The sequence below is a fragment of the Eucyclogobius newberryi genome, unplaced genomic scaffold (assembly GCF_026437365.1).
Source record: "Eucyclogobius newberryi isolate DKJ021-1_F unplaced genomic scaffold, fEucNew1.0.hap1 SCAF_14, whole genome shotgun sequence".
In the NCBI taxonomy this organism is placed as follows: Eukaryota; Metazoa; Chordata; class Actinopteri; order Gobiiformes; family Gobiidae; genus Eucyclogobius; species Eucyclogobius newberryi.
In genome coordinates this window covers 24477415-24489669 of record NW_027315768.1, presented here as the reverse complement: position 1 = coordinate 24489669, position 12255 = coordinate 24477415, and the positions used below count along the sequence as shown (strand labels likewise).

The following is a 12255-nucleotide window of genomic DNA, read 5'->3' as shown; positions in this document are numbered from 1 at the left end:
TGTAACACACAAGTGTAACACAGAAGAGTGTAACACAGAAGAGTGTAACACAGAAGAGTGTAACACACAAGAGTGTAACACACAAGAGTGTAACACAGAAGAGTGTAACACAGAAGAGTGTAACACACAAGAGTGTAACACACAAGAGTGTAACACAGAAGAGTGTAACACACAAGAGTGTAACACAGAAGAGTGTAACACAGAAGAGTGTAACACACAAGAGTGTAACACAGAAGAGTGTAACACACAAGAGTGTAACACAGAAGAGTGTAACACACAAGAGTGTAACACAGAAGAGTGTAACACAGAAGAGTGTAACACACAAGAGTGTAACACAGAAGAGTGTAACACAGAAGAGTGTAACACACAAGAGTGTAACACAGAAGAGTGTAACACAGAAGAGTGTAACACAGAAGAGTGTAACACATAAGAGTGTAACACACAAGAGTGTAACACAGAAGAGTGTAACACAGAAGAGTGTAACACACAAGAGTGTAACACAGAAGAGTGTAACACACAAGAGTGTAACACACAAGAGTGTTACACTCAAGAGTGTAACACACAAGAGTGTAACACAGAAGAGTGTAACACAGAAGAGTGTAACACACAAGAGTGTAACACAGAAGAGTGTAACACAGAAGAGTGTAACACACAAGAGTGTAACACAGAAGAGTGTAACACAGAAGAGTGTAACACACAAGAGTGTAACACACAAGAGTGTTACACTCAAGAGTGTAACACAGAAGAGTGTAACACAGAAGAGTGTAACACACAAGAGTGTAACACAGAAGAGTGTAACACACAAGAGTGTTACACTCAAGAGTGTAACACAGAAGAGTGTAACACAGAAGAGTGTAACACACAAGAGTGTTACACTCAAGAGTGTAACACAGAAGAGTGTAACACAGTGTGATCAGTGTTCTCGCCTTCTCCCTCTCCCTCTCTCTCTCTCTCTCTCTCTCTCTCTCTCTCTCTCTCTCTCTCTCTCTCTCTCCCTCTCTCTCTCTCTCTCTCCCTCTCCCTCTCACTCTCTCTCTCCCTCTCCCTCTCCCTCTCTCTCTCTCTCTCTCTCTCTCTCTCTCTCTCTCTCTCTCTCTCTCTCTCTCTCTCTCTCTCTCTCCCTCTCTCTCTCTCTCTCTCTCTCTCTCTCTCTCTCTCTCTCCTTCTCCCTCTCTCTCTCTCTCTCTCTCTCTCTCTCTCTCTCTCTCTCTCTCTCTCCCTCTCTCTCTCTCCCTCTCCCTCTCACTCTCTCTCTCCCTCTCTCTCTCCCTCTCTCTCTCTCTCTCTCTCTCTCTCTCTCTCCTTCTCCCTCTCTCTCTCTCTCTCTCTCCCTCTCTCTCTCTCGCGCGCGCCGTGATTCTGCTGCTGCGCGCGCGCGCGTGATGATGATGATGGGAGCGTGACCTCACCGTTTTGTGCACAGCCGCTGCCGCTGGAGCGCGAAGAGGAGACGGAGAGAGGAGCGACCGACGCACTCACACGCTGCGGGAGACGGAGCCGGACCAGCGGAGAGCCTTCCTCCACAACTCCCGGGGAAACTGTCCGCGTGCGCCCGGGACCCCGCCGCGGAGCAGGGTCCGCCTCCCAGAATGTCCTGTAGCCCCGCGTCTTCTTCTTCTTCTTTTACACGGAGCACAAACAAGTCCCCGCCACGTCCCGGAGCCTGAAGCCCAGATGCTCACGCTCTCCGCCGACATGGACGAGTCTTCGTCGCTGCTGGATCTGCTGGAGTGCTCGGTTTGCCTGGAGCGCCTGGACACCACGGCCAAGGTGCTGCCGTGCCAGCACACCTTCTGCCGCCGCTGCCTGGAGAACATCCTGAGCTCCAGGAACGAGCTGCGGTGCCCGGAGTGCCGCATCCTGGTGGACTGCGGGGTGGACGACCTCCCGGCGAACATCCTCCTGGTTCGCCTCTTGGACGGGATCAAGCAGCGGCCACAACGAGGCAACGGCACCGGCAGCAGGCAGTTCCATCCCGGGGGCTCGCTTCACGGCTACGCAGCCGGAATATGCGCGTCTCCCCCGGGCAGTGCTATTAGAGAGCTGCCCACAGCCACCAGGAGCTCCCCTGTGAAGGTAAACTACTCACTGTTGAGCTGTCAAACAGTGACAACACTTCCATACTTCTATAAGCCTGAGAAATGTGATTTGGTTATAACATCCATAGTATCCATAGTTGTGTTCATGATGTGCAGGTGAGCACACAGCAGAATGTGACAGCAGCTGAAGAGACAAACTTGTACCAGACTGAAGTTGTGGAGGCACAGCAGAGGAGCAAACAGAAGATCTGCAAATGTCATACTTTAGTGCGTCTTGTTTCACATGTATTGCTGCTATTACACTGTTGTTGTAGCTTACCACTTGGGTTAAATTAGGCTTTGTTTTGGGTGTGCCTCTGGGTGTTTGTGACCGAGGTATAATTAGTTGTGGTGAGCCACAGACGAAGCGGAGATGTGGGAGACCTGTGGGTCACCTGTCTGTTCTGGTTGTTACTGTCCTGTTCTGCCCTGTGGTCACAGGCTGCAGCTGTGCACTCTTTCATAACCTGTGTCTGTGGGAAAGATCCTGCTCTGTCTCTGGCTGCAAACATGTGTGAGAGCAGTTGTGACTCAAAAAACAACAATTAGTTCATTTTTATGGTTGAAGATATAACTGGCAGGAGGAGTTCAATCTTTGGGTTATTTTAGGAATATCCTGTTGTGCAAGTGAAGTAAAGGATGTTGCTGTTTTCTACTTTCCCATGTTTAGCTTTGGTTAATCACAAATTTCAATTCTGATGTGGTCCAGCTTGAGTTAGATCTCAGCATTGCATCTTTCTGTAATATATTATCATATCATTTAGACTAGTTCATTCTGATTTAGGCTCAGACGGAAGTTCATATCCAAATATTTCCTGACGTAATGTGGAACATCTGAGCAACACGGTCAAATGAACTATAGCCCCGATGTCAATACTGAATCCTTTTTACTCTAATCCTGAGCAAATACTACAAGTTGTAACCTGTCACAGCAAATCTATTTCCATCAGAATGCTAATCTTCTGACAAATGTAAAGGGATTTGTCAAGTTGTGAATGATGAAAGGCGGTTGTGCACAAGTATGCTCGGGCTGTTACACTCAGTGAACCATCGCAGTAACAGCGTTGGCTCCTGCAATATACAACGGGACTTATCAGGTCGGGAGCAGCATTGATTTAAGCAGCAGAGCACTTGGATGTGATGAAGAGCGGAGCAGCCAACGGTCACTCAGTCACAGCCAATGAACAGGAATCCAAAGACTTAGTGACATTTCCTCCAACACTTAACATGTTATTTCAATACAGTCGATAGAGTTTAACCGCGCCGACTTGGAAGAGTAACGTTGATGACTTTCAGATAAACTACTGGCACACACAGGATCTTAAGGGGCGGTCTTGGTCATAAACTTTGAAATTGTTCTTTTTATTTATCTATGCTGTTTAGGGATCTTCATTATTAGGCCTTCACGATATTAGACAATATTGCATTAAGTAAGTTATATTCTAATAAAAATGTACCGGCCTAAATTTAATGGCCAAACGGTGTCAAAATAAAACTTTTTACAGAGACAAAACCAAGATGAATCAAGGCTAATTCAGGCCTTAACATGTAATGAACATAAAGTCATTTTTTAAAGTTTTCATTAAAAAAGAAACCTTGGTTTGCGATATAAATACTTTTGCTGGATTGTACTGCCCTAATCCCTAACTTCAATATTAAAATGAAGCCTGGAAACAAACACATTTACGTCTTTAAATATAGTTGAGTACTTGTTTTTATAAGTAGCATTTTTAATAACTTAAGCTCTTTTAAAACTAAAACAACAAAGGACCATGATCTATGTAGTTCTCTCTGTTTTACTGAACACTTGGAGCAAAACTGTACATTTTGGCAAAAGGACTTGCATCGCTTATTTGCACACACATTTTGTGTAACATCGCAGTAGTGAAGTGTATACTAGTAATGCAGGTTGAATTTGAAAATGTATTTGCAACTGAATAGGACGTGTATGTTGGACAATGTTTGCCCTGATTTTATTTAACTGTGCTTTTATTTTTCTTACTCTCGGCGTTGTGTTCTTAGTTCTATGTTTTAAGTTTGTAAAATAGCAAAAAAAAGGATTTGCATTGACTGCAATAGTAAGTAAAGTGTACTATAAGCACGCATAAAGCAAGAGGTAAAGATAAACTTAAGACTCAATAACCGAATAACCCGATAAATTGTAGAAAAAGATTCAGTTGTAGTCAATCGATCAGATTGAGAATGACTCTCGAAACAGAGCATGTTGTCCAGATGACCACAACTGACCTGTGTCTACACTGGAACACTCCTGGACGAATGAGGGATTACGCAGACAAAAACGATAAATAGTATATATATCGTATAATGTTTTATCAATGCTACTTTTTAAAGTATCAGTTCATTTTCTTGAATTTGTCCTCTGCGACTCCGTATCCAGTACATAGAGCATTGTTAAATAGTTAAATACCCACAATGCTTGGTGCTTACTCGGTCCTTTGCCCTGTCCACTTTCTGTTTGTTTTAGCGCCCCGTTGAGACCGCGCTCTACTGCCGTCTTTATTGGTCCTGGACTCACACGCCACATTCACACACATAACCCATTAGCCTCCGCAAACACCCACAATCTCCTCCTTCAACCCCCTCATGGACCCCCACCACCACGGGACCACCCCTCCCTCACCCCACGATGAAAGTCCGAATTAATCTCTCCATTCATAGTCCGTGTGTAAGTGCTTTTGAATGTCAGTCGCCTGCTGGGTTAAGGCTCTGGTAAAGGAGCCAAAATGCCTTTTTAAGAGACACACTGATGTACACCGCGCTGTGAGGGTCAGACGGGTCAGTCCCAAATGTTCGTGTGAGGTAATGTCAGTTGAGTGAAGAGTCAAAAGTGCTGAGTCAACAGTGAGGACTTATCCCTCCAGTGCCGTGTGGGCTTCTGCTGCTGCCGACCTGCTACTGCGGGACACGGGATTTACAGAGCTGAATATGTACAATAAAAGCTCATCTGATGTCACGTTTATTTTATTTGACAAATACAAATATATGAGAGCACCTTTATTTTGTTGCATTTGTTGAATTTTCTCCACAAATACTTGCTTGATTGGTGTAAAAGCATCATTTCTATGCACAACCGGTACAAATACACCAAATAAAGTCGAAATTAGGAAATCTTCAAAACCAAGTCATACGCACTTTAACACTAGCGCAGATCACGCAGTAACAGGTGTTCAACGCAGCACAAAGAGGCCAAGTCGTTTGTTTGTTTGTTTGTTTGTTTACCTATAGGGCCGCCAGAACCAGAACAAAGTTTGTGGCATTCATACTTCAACTGAAGCACCACAGATAGACCCTGCCCCTGTGATCCCCAACAACTGTTTCCACGCCGTTGCTATGGACATTATTATCACAGACAGCTCAGTTGAGAGATTGTGGGGAGAAGAGACGGTGGCAACTTTGCAGACGTGTTCTCTGTATGCAACAATCCGAAAGGTCGACGGTTCGAATCCCACTTTGGTAGAGCGGTCAAATCCACTGGCCCACAGGTTTGTGATGAATACTGATGAATACTGATGAATACTGATGAATACTGATGAATACTGATGAATACAGATGAATACAGCTGTTGGTGTGCGTATGGGTGACTGGTCCTTGATGTAAAGCGCTTTGAGAGTGGTAGAAAAAGCGCTATATAAATGTGACCATTGACAATCAGTCACATATTCACAGAGAAACGAGCTAAACGATGGCAAACCCACGCATCGCTAGTGTCCGTAGTGCTGTGTGTGCGTGTCCTGTATCGGGCGAGACAGAGAGAAGAAGGGCTGTGCTCAAAATATCCATACTATGATATGTCTCGATGAATTTATTCGTGTATTGATACAGATATGCGTATATTGATACTTTCAAACAACATACAGTCATTATAAATTGCCACATTCTTTACTTCTGAACCAACAGACTGCTGCATCAAGGTTGAATCAAAGGAGTTGAAAATGTGACTTAATTATAGGACAGTTGTCTTCTGATATTAAGGACAGTGTGAAGATGAAATTCTATTGCATTTTGTTATTCTACTTAATCAAAACTTATTTTTAGTAAACTTTTAACACCGGTTTTAAGGGATATCATAAATCAGGATTTGTATTATATCAAGTTGCCTGTATCGGAATTCGTATCGTATCGTATGAGGTACTAGACAATACTCTAGAGAGAAGTTTGTCCTCATCTGCACCTCATCTCCTCGAATATAAAACCCACACAGGTTATTATTGGTCATTTATGCTTGAGGAAACTACCTTAAACTACCTTAAACTACCTTAAACTCGTAAACATCCCCAATCTATAACTAACGCTGGTTTTGAAGTTTATCATTTACGATTCCTGCACCAGACCACGCCCTCAGTTTGCTTTACTCCACCTCCTATTTTGGCATAATTCCACCTCCTGCGCTGCGGCGACTGCAAGATGTGACTAAATGAGCTGCGCTCACGTTAGCGCTGCCTCCGGGGGCAAAATATGGCCTGAATGTTAAAATGTGCCTGTCATTTATACAATTGCGATATTTGAATACAGCCCTACTTTTCCCACACAATCATTTCAGTTCTATTAAAACATATAAGTTCATGCCTTAATATTAGTCAAACGCTGTCAAAATAAAAGTGACAGAGACAAAACTGAGACTAAATCAAGGCTAATTTAGATTACCGGTAAATAAATAGGAAAATGTTGAATAATACAGCTTTTTTCAACATTTTCCTTTTAAAAACAGTACATTTCTGTCAGATTAGGGACCTTTATGTCATTGCGCTATATATTATTTTGCTTTTTGCACTATTGATTATTGCATCAGCCAATACTGCGATCGTGCTACTTTTTCCATACGTCGTAGTGGTAAAAGTAAACACAAACTGCACAAATATCCTTTGATGCCTTTGCTTGAAATGCACTGCAATCCTTTACTTACTCACACTAGGCACACATTAATAGTCTATAAACAACATGTCATTTCTCTCTTTAACGAAAATGAAAAGCGCATCGTTCTCCCGTCTTCATCAGTAACATTTGGTGGTGAAATATTACCACTGTCTGTCTGTGTGGAGCTCAGAGTACATCAGATGTGGAGATGACTCACCCGACAGCGGCAGAGCAATAAGAATTAGCTCAAAGTCTGTCAGAGTTCGGCCCGACGCGCTACGTGACATTTCCAGATTCTGCTTATTGCAAATTCTTATGAACAACTTTTGAATCTTCCCTGAGGTTGTCCCATCGAATCATCGTTTCTTATTTCGTGCCGCGCGTCTTATACGAATATATTTTACGCAGAGATGTGGCTTTCGCTGGTGGTTTTTATCTTGCGTTCGTGTTATTTTTTTTAAATAATTGTCAAGGTAAATGATTTGATTATTCAGGAGGGTCCGTCAGCTGCTTGTCGCCATGGAGATGTTATTGTTTTACCTCAGATTTTCAACAGTATATGGCATGTCATTCCCCACTTTTGAGTCATAACCAGAAACAAAACAAGGTTAATCTGTCAGTTGTAGCCTTAGTTTGCCAGTGATTCAAGTTAAATAGAGTTTGTTAATAAAGTTTCATAGCGACATTAAATATTACACTAAAGTCAGTTGGCCTTGATGTTTCTCTGCACTGATCTGTTTGCCCAGGTTTATTAGCAGTTAAATGTTTTGTTTTCACGAATGTTTGGCTCAGATTTAACCTAAAATGAGTGAGTTTAAAGAGTCAAAGACCTTGATGCCATGTTTATGTGTAGTTTGTCCATGTATGTGTTGCCGTAGTACCAGAACAACGCTTGCGCAGAATTGTCTGGGCAGGCGCAGGTTGTATTTTGACGCAATTTCAGCACTGATTCAAATTGGGAAATCGTATGGCATTTTAACGTGTCTATCTCCATGGAGACGAGCAGATGGCGCTTCTAGGCCAAGTTACAGGTCAGATCTGTGGCGAGGGCCTGCCAAGTCACAGTAATATATGTTTTTTCATCAAAACACACCTATAATTAAACACAAAATAGATCATTTTTAATGTCAGGCAAAGATATAAAACTCAGCTGACTGAATACCAGTTAGAAAAGTTACACAGTGCACCTTTAACCCTGAGCCTTGCTGTCAGTCTGGATTGTGGGTTTGTTACGCCTGTTGAAGCAGCAAAGAGTCTGGCGCTAACTTATTATCATGTCACACTCCAACAAATAAACTAAACATTTCAATAATATAGTCCAGACAAATTCATATTCCCACACGGTTTCTGAATAAGTAATTCAGTTTGACAACGCTATGAATTCAAAATGTCCGCCTGCTAGTTCTCCGTCTTTCATTACGTTGATCAATCTGCATTACGCTCCGTCAGGCCGTATGCATATCCTTTGTGAATCATTCAAATGCGTTGTCCAAGTAACTCTTTTTCTTTGTATTTTCTGATTATATTAAAACAGAAGTCTTCTCCTTAACTTAACGTCTTATTTTTACACTTATTGTCTCCATGGGCCCATCTGAAAGCCTTTCCCCCGTTCATTTATCCACCTCACACTCTGACAGATGCTTTGTGTCTTGTACTTACTGTGGAACTGGTCAAAGACGACGCATTTTAACTTGAAGCTTTTTTTAAACAACAGCGTTTACTTAAGGCCTGTCCACTGCAGAGGTCGTTTGTCATTGCGATCACGCCCTTAATCTCCTCCTTGTCTTACCTGTGTTTACCTGGCTGCCATGGCGACGCCTGCAGTACCTCGACAACGGCTCCAGAAATGGTCCACACTTGGTCCGTGTAACAATGTAAGAGGAAATTGCTCTATCTGACCACCAAAAAGTTTAGACGTTTCTAATTGTCAATGTCGTTTTGATGTCGAGATACAGCCAATCAAGTCAGTTAAAGCATTGGAGACAAATTCAGACTTTGGAGGAAGAATTCAGACTATTTTGACAATGTTTGAAAGTCTGTATTGTTTGTGTGTGCAGGAAATGAACACCCAAAGCTCTTTTTATTTGTCAAAATAAAATAACATCTAAAATTGTGATTTCATGAAGAAGAAGTTAGTGATACATTTTATTTTTTGGTCGTATCGTATGACACTTGTGTAAAAGGGGATTGACATTGATGTTTTTCTACTCCTTTTGAGTATCGATCTTGTTTTTATGATTATTTTTAATGACTGTAATGAAGATAAATCTGACATGTATTGTGTCCTATCTCACAATGCTGTACAAGAGTTTAATTTCTGTTTAAATCTTAAGTTTTCACGTCAAACTCAAGACTGTATATTTGTCAAAACTTTTACTTTGATGCACACAACTCGTAAAAAAAACCTCTGTGTACAAGTTTTTATGACTGAAAACACTCATATCTGTGTAACTTGTGTACTTCTGCCTGACAACTACATGTCTTAAAGCCCAAACCAATCTCATTAGAAGCTGCTCTTAACTAATTATTTCCTATCTCGACTTATTCTCTGATGGCAGGGAAGGAAATTAATTCTTTTTCCACATGATATCGGAGCAGCCCTACAAGCAAACCTTACACTGGATGCTGTTTGAATGATAATTAAAAGAGAAGCGTCTCCTCTGAGAACGGTACAGTAACAGCAGCTCACAGTTGTGTTTTGGCGTGCCGGGGCAGCGCTGCGTATTGGGGAGCAAGTCTGTGCATCTTTTACTACTCTCCGTTTATTAGATGGTAGCTATAAGGCACTGGCTGAACGATTTGAAATTACAGTGTGCAGACAGTATTTGTTATTTGTCGTCAAGACAGTGCACCAGCCAATAGCGTCTTTGGGAAAACAAGACATAAAAACTTCTAATTAAGGAGTCAGATGTTACGCTGTATTGTCCCGGACATATTTGTTTCAATCCATGGAAGTTGTTTTACACAAGTTTGTTTTATTGCGTTTACTTCCCCTGAATTAGCATCTGAGAACAGCTTGTTCTCCTGTCTTTTATCGTCAATGGCAATTAGTTTGTTTATTTCTTAAAATCCATTTGAGGCAGGCAACAGATGTGACATTGTTGGGCGGAAAATGAATAAGCAAATAAAATAATGTTATAAAGTTGCATTAAATCAACAGTACAACAAAAACAGTTCACTTTTTGAGTGTTTTGTGGTATTGTGGGTCCTTTTGTGTTTCTGGCTCCGTACAATGGGACATTAAAGTACAGATACAGGAGCCAAAAATAAAACGATCACATTAAAATGGTTTTGTGGGTTTGCTTTGATCTGATTTGACTGGTTTTATTGTTTTGGGACTAATGAGATCAAATTGACCACTTTTGAAGTTTTTGTTGTTTTGTGCAGAAACTGTTTCCATTTATGTGGATTTGGACAGTATTTGTTTTTTAAAAATCTACTCAATAAAATGTATTTAAGTTCACATTTAAAAATGTTGGCTGCTTTTACTGTAAACAGGAAACAGTATTTAACATAGATTTGGAGAACTCCTAAAGAATTCAGTCAACGGAAGAGACTGAAAGTATTTCTTCATTTTTAAAGTCAGTTTTATGTGTATATTTGTGTTTGCTCACTTGAACTCCAAATCTAGAGGCCATTTCGGACTTCAACATCTTTTATGCTTTTAAATCCAGTTCAAAAAGGTAGTGGAGTATAAAGTACAGATCTCTGACACCTCTTATATGTAGTGAAATAAAACATACCCACTGTAGAATTATCTTGCTGATACATAAAGTACTTTTGCCTTTGCACTTGGTTTTATTCTAATATTGAAAGACAAATTATAATAGACTTTAGGGCTGGGAATCGCAGGGTACCTCACGATTCGATACACGACCTATGAAGCGATGATGTCACGATTTTGCGATACACGCGATAATCGATATATTGCGCTTTATATTCTGCAATATGTCACAATCTTTTATGAACCGACTACATTGTAACGACAGTATTTCTTTGTTAAACCTCAACTTGCACAAAGTTAATATAAAACGCACACAAAACCGCGAAATGTCAAATGTTTTGCTTGAACAAGTTTCTTTTCTCTAAGATAAAACAACATTTTAGCCATGTCAAAAATACATTGAGTAAAATATAACAAAAAATACTCGATACATTGAAGTATCAAGTATCAGGATATTGTCTTGTATCAGGATATTGTGATATTTACTCTAGTCACTTGATTCTGCTCCATCCAAACAGCTTCAAATATCCCTCTGATATTTTCAAATTTCAACCACAGACATTTCAGATTGTTATGTAATTGAACAAAACGATACAACTCGCCCCGTTTCACTTTTATTCTTGACAGGGTTTCGTTTTGTTCAACCTCTCCGTGCTGGACATGCAATTTCTGGAGACAGCAGAAAGATAGCATCAGCTCTGCTTTGACACAATCATCCATCCCGGTAACATATTGCGCGCCGGTTCACCAAATGCCGCCGCGTGAGCATTTATTACATAAGAGCGTGTCTAATTACTGGGCTGCGTGTGGCCTTGAATCTGCTGGATGTCGTCTGTCAGCGTCTCATCGTTGGCCCCGCTTGCTCGCAGATATGGAGATGAAACGAGCTGGTCACACAGAGCAGTGATGGATGTGGGCCGGTGGCACTCGCAGAGACGGGTTAATAAGACACGGTGGATGTGCGTGCGGAGGAAGGATGAAGATAATGTATGGCAAAATGAGATGTAGAAATGGTAATATCAACAACAACAAAACAAGGAAACTACACAGACGGTTTCAGCACTGCTAATGTAAATCAAATGCTTTTTCAGACACTTTGAAGCTCTTAATGCTGAAGGTTTTGACACAATATTATTAAGATGTCAGAATATAAAAAATCTGTTTATTTTGAGCATAACGCTGCACAATATTACAACAATAGTCATGTTATGATACATGGTAATACTATACAGTGATATTTTTACATCAGTTCAGTTTATTTAATATTCAATATAAAAAGGTATTAAAAAAGTGTGAGAAGCTCTAAACTATATGTAACCTTTCTGGAGGGAGGTCCACCACCTGCTTGTCTTTATGGAGATGTTAATGCTTTGACTGGAATGTTCCACACTATGGAATTAAACTGATTTATTATTCAATTATTCAATTTGTATTGTTAACAGTTTTTTTTCTTTTTTTAGTCTTACTGTGAGAGCTCGTTTCTCCACAGATCTGACCTGTGATCTAAATACATTTAATGAGATACTTTGAGACATCCAAGTCAGAACCTCCATCGCGACCAGCAGAAATGTGACAGAG

The 12255-nt window shown here is 41.0% G+C and overlaps 1 protein-coding gene across 3 annotated transcripts in view; it reads left to right on the top strand.

Moving 5' to 3' along the window:
• Window positions 1–1570: 1570 nt before the first annotated feature.
• LOC140359870 (E3 ubiquitin-protein ligase SH3RF3-like) overlaps window positions 1571–12255 on the top strand; it is a 136817-nt gene continuing 126132 nt past the window's right edge. For all 3 annotated transcript variants that reach the window (XM_072445082.1, XM_072445083.1, XM_072445081.1), the window contains exon 1: window positions 1571–2076. In XM_072445082.1, the coding sequence (XP_072301183.1) occupies window positions 1675–2076 (402 nt within the window). In that variant the 5' untranslated portion in view covers window positions 1571–1674. The remainder of the gene's footprint in view (window positions 2077–12255) is intronic.